The following is a 16086-nucleotide window of genomic DNA, read 5'->3' on the forward strand; positions in this document are numbered from 1 at the left end:
ATTATTTGTAGAGAGAAACATATATATTTAAATAAATTAACGTTTCACTTTATTGCATATTCAAATATTCTTAATGTAAAAATTGCCAAGATCAAAATAAACAGAATTTATTAAACTCGAATATAAAAGAAATGATAAAATTAATTTCCTATAATTATGAATATTATTTCGCATATAATTGTTAAATACAAGTAACAATGTTTATTAATGGATTTTGTATTGTAGAAGACTTAAGGCTTAAAACGATATATTATATTATATTTAATACTAAATTGATGTTTTGAAAATTATACAATGATTTTTATTTTAATATTAAATTGATATTAATTTTGTATATATACTTAAATGATCATGATTACTTTTACCTTTAGTTTTTTTGATCTTAGTTGATAAAAAAATCATCATTCTTGCTTAAATTATTCAATACAATCGCTCACAATTTATTCAATTCAATTATTACAATTTCTCTTTCATTAATAATAAAAACTGAAATGTTCAGCAGAAAGCTAAGAATTATTGCCGATCTTCATATTTTTTTTTCTCTTAAAATCTATGACGATTTTTCTTGATATTTTTTTTTTTGATTTTCTTACATTTTTTTAAATATTGAATTTCTTGGAAGATACGATAGATAGCTCGGAAATATTTATTTTATTGTTTGTATTCTTATTTCTTTGAGTGCTTGATAGGGTTGTGATAGCACTTTTCCCTAAAATGAAACCCATTAGGTGTTTCAATTGAATTTAAAATTAATTATTCATCTAGGTCCCCGGGTCTAGGTATGGGGGCGGGGGGATGTAGTGTCCTGCATATTCAATTTTTTGGTTCAAGCCCTGCTAGGCAAAAATACTTTTAAATATTAGGACCCTAGCACTGTTCGAATTTTTTGATTAAAAAAAATAAATAGATTAAAACCATTTTTATGAAAATAACTAAAGTAATTAGCACTAATCGCTTTATCATTTAGACTAATTAATTCGTCATTTTATTTTGATAAAAACCAGAGAAAACATCATTTTCTATCCTTATTTCTTAGAAATTTTTATTTTTTTTTAAACCCGAACCCGGCCTGATCAAATTTATTTATCTTAATTGGGTCCAAACTCGTTTCACTTTAATAATTTAAAATTTTAAGGTCCGAGCAAGACCTAAGCTCTACTTCGGGCTAAATTTAAGGCTCTAGGGAGGAGAAGGAGGTAGGGAGGGACATTACCATGTAAAAAAAAATTATTTCACATCAAATGATAGCTTTTTTTAAAAATCAATCCATATTTCTAGGAACACCAAAAATCGCGAGTTCATCAAACGAATTGATAATACGAAGATGGTACACCCTTTTTTTAAAAATATAAATTATATGAAAGTTTTAAATGCAACAAGTTTTGCCAGATATTGGCCCACCGCCCGGCCCGGGTACACGGATCGGGCCGTATTTTAATTTTTTTAAATATGTCCGGGCCGGGTTTAAAAATTTTAGTTTAAAAAAAAGCTGGGCCGGGTTGTGCCGAAAAAATTTTTGAAAAAAAATTCTGCCAGGGCCGTGCAAATGATTCCTCTGCAGGTCTCTGATTTATATGCACGAATCGGATACATTTAATATATACATGTATATATATTACAATATATTTTCAATTAATTTCATGATATTTATGTAATTTCCTCATTTGAAAAATTAATAAAATATAAAAAAAACATAATAACACTCATCCCGAAAGGGTAAAAGCCCATGGTGTTTTTCATAAATCTTAAATGTTAAGTTTTTAGTTTTTTAATTTTTATATTTAAAAAAACGAATTCAAATCAAAGGTCATATATATATAAAACATATAGCGATTATAAAGATATAACGCGTATACATTTTAAAAGAATTAATTTTAAAGAAACACAATTAAAGTTAGTGTTGTTAAATGGCTCGTTTTGAGCTGATTTTTAAAAACGGCTAACTCAATATTTCATCCAGAATAATATTACGCAAGCCTGAAGATTTTGTTTTTAGAAGTAACAAAGGTTTGGACATCTATTAGCTGAATCTCGAGGCTTAGAAAATATTTTTCTGGCCAAAATATTGAGATAGCCGTTCCTAAATATCGGCTCAAAAGGCGCTGTTTAACAACACTAAATTAAACTAGGTAATAACAAAGATCATAAATGAGATCCCATGAATAGAAATGCAATTACTTTAATGATTAGCCATAGTAGTGGCTTGTTTTAAATATACGGCTTTATTAAAATGGCCACTTATTTGGCTTAATTTTTTCCCTAAATAATGTGATAAATTTAGGGAATTTCTTATCAAAAGCATCAAGAATTGCCAAGTGGGATAAAAATTACGTTAGCGATGCCTGAATATTTATTTATTTTGGAGATTTCCGACCTAATTAAAGCATTTCTGTTGGATCATGCTGAAAATTCAATGCACGTTTTAATAGAAAAATTAATTTTTTTTTATATTATTAGTTTCAAAGATTTAAATTACATTTAAATTATTTGAAAAATTTGCGTTGTTCATTTTTTACCTTTAATTTTTTATGAATAATATAAACATAGTCTCCCTTACTAAACATTAATTTTTAGGATTATTTCATTTTTTTTAATAGAGAAATTGCCAAATATTGTGATTTTATAGTAAACTCTTGAACAATAATTGGAACTAATGAAGCATTAAATATTGACATTTTTTAATGTGGTTACAATCAGCAACTTCATGGTGCTGATGAGTGGTATACAATGAAAAAGGAAGAAATAAAAGTAACAAAGGGAAATATTGAAACAAAAATCCCCAATTATTATTTACGGGCTGTCCGAAGCTCGGAAATTGAAGGCTTTTTCCCAGCCTCGTGGAGAGGTATTGAAGCATGAAAATTAATATTAGAAATATCCTCAATAATCATTTCCTTTCATCAAAATGTCAATAAGAATCACATATCATTTTTCATTTAACACACTTCATTTATTAATTTATGTAATTCAATTTCACAAATTAACAATTTCCAGTGATTTGTATTGTTATTAGTTAAAATTTTATTACTTACATATTTCATACTCTATTAGGTTAAATAAAATATATCTTATATTCTACATTTAGCCAACATAAAATATAGAATATTAATCCGTTATAACTGTTAAGCAATATTTTCATTTGATAATTTTTTTAATTTGAGATCTAATCAATTTAAATAGCCTCAGATTTTTATATTTGTTAAGGTTGGCAGGGAGTAAAGCAAGATTAAACAAAAAGATTTAAAAATTTTATTAAATAAAATATATTTTTAAAATAAATTTTAACTGAAAAACTACAATAAATTTATTCTTTATATATAAAAAAAAACTATTAAATAATTAAATGAAACTATTAAGTAAAGTTAATATAAATTGTGTAAATTAAATGAATGCGACATACAAAAATTTGGGCTATATAACAACCAGTATAATAATATAATAATCCATGTTTAACAATATTTATAAATTTTTTTAGGTAAATTAAAAAATATATTTTCCTTAGATATTATAATATTCAAACTTAAATGGCAACCTTTTTTTATAGTCTGACTGTAACAAAAAATGCTTCAGGTTCTGACACTTATTTTTTGCAAATATACTCGGATCGCCAAAAGATGCATTACCAGACTGAAGGGTTGGCAAAAGTGGGTTTGGGAAATAAGCCGATCAATAATACTCCCCAGTCTTTCACGAACAAATTTTATAGAATTACATATTGAGTGAGTGTACATCAACCAAATTATATATTTAAGTTCATTCATTACCTTAGAGGGTAGGATAGCCCTTAATATAACCATAAATATAATAAAAATATTTATTCCAGAAAAGTAGTCTAACCTTTATGTGAAGTAATAATGTAGCAGTCTAAATATAATTCTAAAATATCCTGAGTTTTTTGGGAACGAGGCATGTATCTCGGTTATAATAAAAGGTGGTATCGAGCTATTTGTACCCCTTATCGTTGTTGATGAATAGAAAATTGATAAGTTATGCCTGTCAACTGTGATTTATTTCATTTTAGCACTGTTGCGTTATTTGCAAAATGGCTATAATTTTCGCGGCATTATCTCAAACCTTTTTAACAATGATCATGCAACTTGTAATAATTTTAGCTAGTATAATAGCTCTTGCTGAAAATAGATGTTATGACAAATCTAAAGATGATGTATTTAAAAACAAGTAATAATTATACTTAACCTCTTTTGCCGTAGAAAAATTCTATAGTCGAAAAATGTTCCTGAATCATTTAGCAAATATTTTTTAAAATTGTCTGTAGATAAATCAAGACTAAAACAATTTATATAATTTTATATATTCCAGGAAATTTTATTCATTTGCCTCAAATTTGGGCAAGCATGTTCAAGTGCCAACAACATTAGATTATAGAAATTTAAATGGGAAAAATTATGTTAGTCCTACAAGAAATCAACATATACCACAATGTAAATTATAAATAAAAATTATTGTGTTTTTAAATTTTGATATTCTAAAAATATTTATTGGCATTTATATTTAGCTAAAATAAAAGAGTGTTAAATAGTATGGCTGTGCAGTTCAGAAAATTTTTCACAATTTTGATGCTATTCTAAACCAATTTTCTAGTGATACTGATCCTATATTTAAATTATTTTTTATTTACCATCATTGAACCAAGGTTATAAAAAATTAATATTTTCAATTCAAAGGAAAACCAAACTTTTACAAATGATTAAGTGTAATATATTTAATTATCTTAAACCAAAATTCAGTTCAAACAAGGTTCACAATATTTATTATGAAACATTTCTTACTAGCTTTCTTTAAAATTAGTTTACAAAAACTGGTTAAAGGCCTTGTTATTTCATATTAAACAAAGTGTTTTAATCCATTTGAGTCCATTAAAATCTTGAATAATTGGAAATCAAAATTTGCAAAAAAATTTAATTTTGGCAGACTGGCCTAATATTTTTTTAAAATAAATTTATGCCAAGCCTGTTCTGGCTTAAATTTTGAAATAAAATTTAATATTTTAACATTTGGGTGTGACTAAAATATGAATCCCCATAAACTAAGAAATCCCCTTATAAACAAGCACATATTACATAAAAATTTTACACATTCCAGTTCAGCTCTTTAATATGAATAGGAAAATGTTTTTCATAATTAAAATAAAAATTCCCACAGCAATCCTCGAAAATTGTGGATTATTATAAAAAAAATAAATATACATTCAAATGTGATATAGAAAATATAAAAATTATTTTTAAAGTAACAGAATATTGAAAAAAACTATTTTTTTTGACTAAAATAAATTCCCTATTAAAGAGCCTCAAATATAAAAAATAAAATATAGAATCATGTATACAAGAGGATTCAGAAAATGTAAATATAAATTTTTTTAAAAAAAATTTAAGATTTTGAAAAATTTTAAATGAAGCAGATATTTTTTACTAAAACAATATTAGGGTATTAGCAATCATAATTTGATTTTAGTTCTATTTACAGCTATATAAATATTATGATCTTGGAACAAAAACCATCAATTGATGGATCTTCTAATTTTAATAAATATATTAAAATAGTGCTAGATATTGGTATCTTGTTTAAAGAGATTGTTATGATTTTCCGGAATATTCTAAGATAAATAATCCAAAATTATGGCTAACTATACATTTCAGTTTTTAAAAAACTACTCTTACATATTTTTCTTATATTTATTTTTTTGAAAAAATTAAGATTGTGGTTCGTGCTGGGCCATGGGTAGCACTTCAGCCCTCGCTGATCGCATAAACATCCTCAATAATGGTTCCTGGCCCAGAGTTTACCTTTCTGTTCAAAACGTGATCGATTGCTCTGGGGCAGGAACTTGTGCCAGTGGAGGTGGCCATTTAGGTGTCTATAGCTATGCCAAGGATGCAGGAATTCCAGACGAGACTTGTAACAATTACCAAGCCAAGGATCAAAGTTAGTATTTTTTAAAAGAAAAAATATTATTTAAAGATAAAAAGAAAGTCAATCCAAGCAATACCCTGTGACCAAAATTTTGAGCTCACAATCTAATTACATTAGAGTATTATTAAATTGATCAACTGTCTAAATTGGACAAACATCTTGGTCCCAAACATGTCCAAATTAGATAGGTTTTACTGTACCTTATATCTTTGCATTTTAATAGTGTAGTGTTACTTATTATTAGGTAGCAACAACATGAACCTAAAATTTTAATCTAAAATTTTTTTTAGTCTTTGTGCCATTACGTATATATTTTTTTATATATCAAATTTGTGTCTTGATTTAGCAATCCTTCAGTAGAGTCATAAGTCCAGATTTGTATTTTGAAAATTTTGATGGGTTTCGAGTCATGACTCCACCTTTCCTCCCATGAATGCAACTGTATAAAGTTTTAAAAGTAGGAACTAATTTTAAAATTGAATTCATTATAACAAAATAACTTTTTCGTTAGCCAGAAGTAGGCTCAAAGATGCTATAATTTAGGGTTTCGAGATATCCCAGCTATAATGAAGCTAAATTGCTATTTGAGCGATTTTTAAAAACAGCTAACATAATATTTCAATCAGAGTAATACTGCCTAAGCCCCAAGTTTTCTCTAACAAGATGTCCAAACTTGTACCATCTGTGAGCAGAATCACTAGCTTCAGGCTTGTTATAATATTTTTCTGGATAATACACTGTTAGCTGTTTTTAAATTGGCTCAAATGAAGTGATTTTGTATCACCTAGCCCCAGCCCTGTTTTACATAAATAGTTTATCATCAAAATATGTCATTTTTATTCCTATTATTTTATTTTTTTTTAAAAAGATATAAAATATCGAATTTCTCAAAGTATATTTATATCTTAATGTCCTTTAATATAATTCTTTTCATTTATACATTATTATTTTTTTTAAAAATATGATAAATGTCGTTTTGTTTGTTAAATGAATATTAATCATATTTTTAAAAAGTCGTTTTGTTTAGCTGCCTATATATATAGCTTCTCTCTCTCTCCCTCTTAAACAGACTAAAAAGTGAAGAAAACTAATTGCATTTACATAAAAAGAAACATTTATACAGCCAAAAAAATCTTAGCATAATGTACAAACTTCAAATAATCTAAGAATAAGGTGCTCTAGTTCAAAATCTGTTTAGCCTGCAAGATAAGAATAAGATGAACTGGGACATGGTCTGAAAGTATTTTTTCTTAAAATAATTCAGGGTCTATATTTTGGGGGATTTGGCACGTTTCATTCATTCATATTTTAAAAAATTGGGAGAGGGGATAATTGATACCAATCTTAAAATATTTTTCGATTATGCTGGCGGTGAACCAATTTATTGAATTACCTTTTGAACGAGAAAAGTTTTCTAACAAAGCATTATTTTAATATATATATTTTTAATTGGATGAGATATTTAAAAAATTATAAATTTAACCAACAATTTGATATATATAATACAATATAGATTAAATTTAGATGTAAAATTAGATATTTACAGTTGATTTTATTTTTTTCCCTAAATTTTAAGCCCCCGATTTTTTTTATAATCAGGCCGCCATTTTAATTCTTTTATTAACTTTGCAAATTTTTATTTTCCTTTAGTTTTAAGAAAACGAGAAAAAAAATATAAATATAACCTTATTTACTAAACATTGAGTTTGTAAAATAATGATATAAATATCATCTCTTATATAATTCGAAATTCTGTTTTTAAATTCCCTTGGGCTTTATCTGACATATTTTAGAGCACATTTAAAAAAGTATATTTATTCAAATTATAAACATAGCATATTTCGAAGTTAAAGCTTACACATAATAGGGTGGGGGGGGATAAAATTTTAACCATAAAATATTTGTGTGAATATACAAATAGCAAATCATTCCATTTGTTTAAAAGAATTGATTATGAATAATTTAATATTCGAACTTTTGTTTTTGAATACGACCTATTGTTTGAAAAAGCCCGGGTCTATTTATCAAAACGTCCCTGTTAAGATTTTAGCTAAAATTGTATTATGTAAGCTGATTTGGCAAATAAATGTTCAAGCATTTCTGCCAGCTATGACCAAAATCTTTAGGCCTACAGAATGTTATTTTGGATATAAGCTTAATCGGGCCATTTTTTCAAAATCAGACCTATTCTTTAACAATAGATTTTTCTTTTTATTATTAACTCTTCCAATATTCTAATTAGAGGTCTGCATTGGTCGGGTTTCCTGCCCACCCGCCCACGCCCGCCCATCTAAGTGGGCAGGTGGGCGGGTAAAATTATTTTAAAAACGGGCAGGCGGCAAGGCGGGCGGGTTAAAAAAATTTTATTTTAATTAATAAAAAATTGTTCTTACGAACTTAAAAAATAAAATGCCTTTTTCTGGTATAACTTTAAAATAAATCAACTTTTTTCTTTAATTAAAAAAACTTTTTCTACAAATAAAAACAAATTTTTTTCTATAAACAAATTAAAATCTCCTTTTATGGTAATGAAATAAAACTTTCTTCTTAAAATATATAATTTTTTAGATATTGAAAATTAAAATTTCCTTTTTTGGGAATAATGAAATTACTCCATTGTGTTATTTTATTTTAGTAATGATTGTTTATCTTTATATTGCTCTTTTTATTTTCATTTTCATTTTCATTTTCTTATATAATATATAAATATTATTTTTTATAACATAATTTTAACAAAATAATATTTTTTAATTTAATTTTAAAATATGAATAAAGAATTGATTGCTAAGAAAATAAAAAATAATTTTTATAAGATAAAAAACAATGAAGATAATAATAATAAACTTAAATCGTCTATGTGGAAACAATTTAAAATTTTTTTGATGAAAATGACAAAAAGCTAGATTGGATTCGCTGCAATGATTGCTAGTCCATCTTTAAATATAATAGCAAAAGTGGCACCTCCTTCTTCCTTCGGCATCAATGTTCATCTGCAAATTATGAAGATTTGATAGATCATAAAATAATAACTGGATATTTTGAAAAAGACAATTCTCAATTAAACAAAACGATAAAATCTGGTCTAATAGCGAATTTTGTAGAATATTGCGCTAGAGACATTAGGTATTTTAATTTAATGAATTATTCTTTTATCTTTTTTAGGCCATTTCAAGCAGTTCAAGGACCTGGATTTATAAATATTTTACAAAGATTTGCCGACTTAGGGGCAACATATGGTAAATTGGATGTTAATAAGATCATCCCTTGTGCTACAACAGTTAGCCGCAACGTATCCAAACGCTACTTCTGAAAGAAAATTTAGCATTGCCGGAAGGTTTTTAGAACAAAGAAGAACGTGTTTGAATCCCGAAAATGTGGATTCATTATTATTTTTGCATTATAATTACTTATAATATTTATTTTATATTTTATAAATATTTTATTTGATAAAATAAATAATCCATAATTTAAATTGAATATTTTTTAAGCTTAATATAGTAATTTCCTAAATTATAAAACTTATAGAGATGTAATGTTGAAACTATTCATTAGATGCTTAAAATAGCGGGCTTGGGTTAAAAATTTTTTATAAATAATGGGAGGGAGGGTAAAAAATTTCTGGCTAATGGGCTGGCGTGCAAGAAATTTTAGACTAATGGGCGGGCGGGCGGGTAAAAATTTTTAGATTAATGGGCTGGTGGGCAGGTATATTTTTTTTGAAAACTATGGGCGGGCGGGTTAAAAATTTTTTTAAACATTGAGTGGGTGGGCATATTATCCAAAAACCCGCACAATGCAGACCTCTAATTCTAATAACACTTATTTTATAATAAGGTACGAACATATTAATATTTTGTGTTGGTTGAGTATTATAGTGTCCTACATTCATTTTTTTAGAATAGGATTATTTTTTGGGGATATGGAAAGAAATACGGTATATACTTGAAGGATTTATTTATCTAAAAAAATGTACTTTGCAAAAATTCTCAGCACACGATTTTACACCTCTTTTATGCACTTTGCAAAAATTAATTATCAGCAGACGATTTTAAACCTCTTTTAAAAAAAAAATCTAAGAATGTGAGACATTCAATCGTTGCGGTACTTGCGAGAATCGTGATAAATGCTACCGACTCCAGGAGTACAAGGTTTGGAAAGTTGAGTCATACGGTCCGGTTACTGGATACAATAATATGAAAGCCGAAATCGCTCGTAATGGACCAATCAGGTATTGAGTTTACAATTTGAATATTTAAATAAAAAATAGTTTTTGTATGGAGACATCGGGGCTCTGGTCTTCATGACTAAATTTGGCAACCCAGAGTTTGACAAATTTGTTTCATGCATGTAGATGGGTAACTTTGCTATCTTTATACTATGAGAATTGTTAGATTTTAGATGAAGACCTTATGGCAAAAAAAATGATTTGTTACAAATTTTTTAATTTTTTGAAAATATTAAAAAACTAACATATTAAAATATAATATTTGAAAGTTGTGGTATAATGGTGACCGACAAGATGGAAGCCTATATAGGAGGTGTGTACCAAGAATTTAATAATAGGCCTGAGGTAAAACACTTTATTAATATCACTCATAATCCTTTCACTGTTATAATTTTAATTTAGCATAAAAATTTAATTAAATAACTAATTTTTATTTTATTTTTTTATGTTATTTTTTAAAAAAAATTAATAAATCAATTTTTTATTTAATTGTTATTAAAAATATAGGAATTCTTAGAGGGGTAGGAGAATTTTGTCTACAAATTTAATATTTATTTAAGTCTACAAATTTTAATTTAATTTTGTATTAGGGATAAAATAGACCCCACCTTTGAAGTTTAAGTGTTTTTTTAACCTTTCTAGTGAAGGGTTAAATCGAAATATAGTATTAAATGATGCAATTAAATATAGTATTAAAATTTATACACAATATATAGTATTAAATAACGCAATTTTATTAATTAAAATGAAATATATTATTGAAATTTATACCGTGATTTATAAAATGAATAAAAATATCAAAACGATTTAACAATCGATATTTTCTAAAATATCTAAATTTTAGCAGATATTCATGAATGTTGTCCTTATCCCCATGTCTTTTATAGCTAGCTTTTAGATCCTACCAAATCCTTTCGACTTGGGTGTTGATTGATCTGTCATTTGGATCAGTAAAATTTCTTGAATGATTTACCCGATAATGGAAATAATTGGCTTGTTCTAACCTATTATATCTAAGATAAATAGATTTAAATTTAATTATTATTAGATTATGGTATATAATATGATTCCTTCCATACAAACTTAATATTATTTCCTCTTTTTTTATAAAATGAATATTTTTAAAGTAGGTGTGTATACTCAAAATGATGAAACAACTTAGAAGTTTTGTCTAAATAACCAATTAATACCGTCAGGAATACAACATACTTGCTGTAATTCCTTAATCCAATGCAATAGGTGTCGTAGATCGAATTCGATATGGAAAGGTTACATTAATTTTGATATTATAAATGCCCAATTTTTAGATTCTATTTTTGAAGGGATTCGGGACGTTGGGAAATTTTTAAGACTAGTGTACTTGTACATAAGTACTAATTCTTTAAAAAATATTAACTAACGAAATTATTTTTAGGCCCTTATACAATTTTAACTGCTTTGAAGGAATTAGATTATGATAGGAATGCAATTTATAGATGGTAATTTAAAGTAAAATAAATTGGATAATGGCCTAAAAATAATTTCGTTATTTAATATTTTTTAAAGAATTAGTACTTATGTACAAGTACACTAGTCTTAAAAATTTCCCACGTCCCGAATCCCTTCAAAAATAGAAATCTAGAAATTGGTCATTTATAATATCAAAATTAATATAACCTTTCCATATCGAATATGATCTACGACACCTATTGCATCGGTATCACAAATTCTTCTTGTTTTTTTCTACCCGCATTATGGAAATGCAACAAGTATGTTGTATTCCTGAAGGTATTAATTAGTTATTTAGACAAAACTCATAAGTTGTTTCATCATTTTGAGTATATACACCTACTTTAAAAAATTATTTCCATTATTGGGTCAATCATTTACTGATCCAAATGAAAGATCAATCAACACCCAAAAAGTTGAAAGACTTTGGCGGGATCTAAAAGCTAACTATAAAAGACATGGGGATAAGGATAACATTCATGAATATTTGCTAGAATATAGATATTTTAGAAAATATCGATTGTTAAATCGTTTTGATATTTTTATTCATTTTATAAATAACTTTATAAATTTCAATAATATAATTTAATGAATAAAATTGCGTTATTTAATACTATATTTCGTGTATAAATTTTAATACCATTTTTAATTGCGTCATTTAATACTATATTTAGATTTAACCCTTCACTAGAAAGGTTAAATTTTAGACCTAAATAAAGGCAAAATTCTCCTACCCTTCTAAGAATTCCTATATATTTTTTTACCCCAATTGCATATAAAAAAAATAATATACACCCCGAAAGTGGCAAAAACCAATTTTTTTAATCTATTGTAGGATTAGGGCATCATCAATTTCAAAAATATTATATAGGATATATAATAAGAAGAGGGCATAAATTAGAACTTGCTTAGGCTAAGCCCGCTTTGGCTTAGAATTTAAAAAAGTATAAGTGACTCTTAAGGGAACAAATCTTAAAAGAACTTATCTTATTCTTAATTTTTATGTTATGTACTTAAATTTTAATATTCTGCTATATAATCTATTTTATTCTGTATATATACATATGTCCTATTGGGATTCGGAATCTCTTGATTTTAAATCCCGAGGGTTATTTAAAAAATTTAAATTCCTATTTTACCAGAAATGTATTCTAGCATGTGTAGAGTATTTAAATAAATTTCAACCATAGATATTTTAGTATTTTTTAATTTATATGAAAAATCCATATAAAAATTAATATAAATTAGAAGTAGTTTCTAAAGTTCATGGCAAAATTGGCTGAAATTTATGGGTATGCTATAATACATTTCTGGTTAAATCGGATTTTTAAATTTTTTAAATCGCCTTTGGTAAAGGATTTAAAATCAAGAAATTCCGAATCTCAATACGATATATTTATAAAATATAATATTATTTTTGTAGTTAAAATTCATTATTGTGATATATCAAACATTAAATTAATGGGAAAGGAAATATAACTTTAATATTTTTTGGGTCATGGGCTGACCTATATTTTATTGATATTGTTATCCTGGCCATATGCTATATTTTAGTTTAGATATTTTCAAAGCTTTTGTTTGATATTAATTTAAATAAAAAATATATTATATTAGATAAATCACATTTTATCCGTAGCTGGTTGGGGAATAGAGGGTGCTGGTGACAACACAACCGAATACTGGATTATCAGAAATTCTTGGGGAAGCGCTTGGGTGGGTATTTAATCAACTATATATATATACGACTAGATTGGTTATTCACACATTAAATACATCTAGAAGTGTCCATGCATTGGAGTCAGTTATAGCACCATCTTTGTACGTGCATTCATTTAATTATAAATAAAGATAATTAGTGATCTTGAACCATAAAATGGCACTACAGCTGACCTCTATATATGGGCACTTTCAATTAATGAATTGCCAATCTAAGAGTATATATGCATCATTGTTTAATATAGAAATTATGATCCTTATAATAATTTATATATACTAAAAAAATTTATAATTCAGTCACTTTTTAAGCTCTATTCAAGAAATCCATATGGTTAGTCTAGGGTTGGGCCCATCATTAAAAGTTAATACAGATATTATGCAAATATAAAAACTATTCTTTGATATATTGCTTAAGGGTGAAAATGGATGGATGAAAATAGTCACTAGCAACGCCTTAAACGGCAGAGGAGGCGATTACAACCTGGGAATAGAAAACGATTGTGCTTACGCTATTCCCTATCCCCAACCCGTGCCTTATAAAGAACCTAGCATTTTTTCAAATGAGATTTAATTTTTTTTCTCTTAAAAAATAAATAAAAATAACCATTATATTTAAATATAGTGCCCAAAATGGCTACGATTTTTTTTTAATAACCTTAATCTTTATACCCTAACCATTCAAGACAGGAATTTTAATTTAAGATTAATTCAACACTTGATTAAAAAAATTCCAAGATGATTAAATAAATTTCTTTTCATATTTTCTCCGATTATATTTGGTGCTCTCTTTGTGCCACACTTAACCAATCCATATATTTCTTTTATGAAAAAATATACCTTATATATTAATATGATATCGAATTTTTTTTTGTTAATCCCAATAAAATTATTGTATTTTATAAATATAATTTATCTATCTTGATCTTGCCTGCTCAATTTTATATATATTTTTTAATGATTAATTTTATATCAAAAGTAAAAATCATGTGTATTTATTAATTATTATCTTATTTAAAAAAATTAATATATTTTAAAATTATAAATTTTTTGATCTTCGAATAATTTTTTTACCCAATATTCGTTTGAATAATTCATATAATTTGATTTTTTTTCCTATTATTCAAAATTTATCATATATATTCAACATTATTCGTATTAATTATTCATAAATATTTATAATTATTTGTAAGTATTTAACATATAATAATACCTTACAAAAACATTTTATTTTTAAAAATTTATTTCTCTGCCGAAGGCTACAAATTTGTTTTAGGGGGGAAGGAGGAGGGGTTTAGGTATAGGTTTTTGAGTGGGGTTTGCATCCGTAAGAAATCCTGCCAGTAGACGATTTTCTTCAGAAAGGGAGTTGGGATGCTTTTGCCTAATATTTTACTTTGTAGAAATTTTATTGCAGGGCTATAAAAAGGTATTGTCGGTTATAATGATATTATCCTTGCTGTCAAATTTACGCGCTAAAAGTAACGCTCTATGTTTTTAGCTTTAGTGATGGGGCACTTAAAAAGTAACTTTTACACTACTTTAAAATTAAAATCTAATGATTTATAAATTCGGACATTATTTTATAACAGCTAAATTATTATGGTTTGATAAATAATTTTGCAATTTAAATATAAAATTTTGAATTAATCATATTTTATTTTAAATATATCTCACTTTCAAAGTTTGTCTATAATAAAAGGAAGGTCGTTCATCATTTTTTAATAATAAATTCATTGAATGAACGCGTTCGTTTACCTATTTAATAGTGCGCGCTAATTGAGCGTTTGCGTTTGCAGTATGTTTTTTAATGCAACGCATCTTTGTTTAAATTGAAAGCAGTATTTCCTTGTTTTAAAATTGAAAAGTGATTTAATTTTTATTAAACAATATGGATTTCTTTAGTTTACAAGATAAACAACTAATTGCTTATTTTTTATACAAGGATGAGGAGAACATTATAATTACAAATAATGCTAATAAAATAATTTAATTACATTTTCAATTCTTTAATAATAAAAATGTACACTAGAACATGTAAGAATATTAAATATCTTATTAAAATAAATATAATCATACAATCTTGTGCAATTTTATTTAATTGGTCTTTGAATTTTTTTATTATAATCACACAAGGTGATGTCAAAATAAAATATTGTTAGCTCAATAAAACATAGTAAGTTTTTTATATAAATAGTCAATATCTTAAAAAATCAAACAAGTTTGCCTTTTTTTAACGCTTGCCGTAAAAAAAATCCAATTTGCACAATACCATCTAAAATGCATTATTAGCTTTTAAAACGGAGCGTTGCAATGCAACGCTCAATTTGTGCGCACTATAAAAAATTATAATTTTCGGCTCAACTGATTTACACTCTTCTTCCCGGATCCAAGAAAAAGATGTATTGAAAGATTATATATATATACTTATTTTCAAGAATCATAGATCGCTGTAACAGTAAAGACAACCACTTTTTTATGAATGCCTTTTTTCTTTTCACTAAAATGATACGAATATAAATAAAATCTCCATGCCTTTTTTTAGTATTAAAAAATAAAACCATCCTATTTTATAAATATTTTTCTAGAATATTGAGAACACCTATATAAGGAGAGTAAAAAAAAAATTCAAAGATTTTGAGCACTGAAGATTGTTTTTAAGAATGTTAAAATTTTTGTAATAGATCTTTTATGAGTCTCATTTTTTATACATAAAGAAATGTTTCATG

The 16086-nt window shown here is 26.1% G+C and overlaps 1 protein-coding gene across 1 annotated transcript; it reads left to right on the forward strand.

Moving 5' to 3' along the window:
• Window positions 1-4032: 4032 nt before the first annotated feature.
• On the forward strand, window positions 4033-14307 carry LOC135923421 (cathepsin Z-like). Its single transcript, XM_065458156.1, has 7 exons — window positions 4033-4179; window positions 4321-4442; window positions 5716-5943; window positions 10009-10159; window positions 10426-10501; window positions 13259-13357; window positions 13776-14307. Exons 1-7 carry the CDS (start codon window positions 4043-4045, stop codon window positions 13929-13931), a joined length of 969 nt encoding a protein of 322 aa, XP_065314228.1. The 5' UTR covers window positions 4033-4042; the 3' UTR covers window positions 13932-14307.
• The last annotated feature ends 1779 nt before the right edge of the window (window positions 14308-16086 follow it).

The sequence above is a fragment of the Gordionus sp. m RMFG-2023 genome, chromosome 2 (assembly GCF_954871325.1).
Source record: "Gordionus sp. m RMFG-2023 chromosome 2, tfGorSpeb1-WG-v2, whole genome shotgun sequence".
NCBI classification, from domain to species: Eukaryota; Metazoa; Nematomorpha; class Gordioida; order Chordodea; family Parachordodidae; genus Gordionus; species Gordionus sp. m RMFG-2023.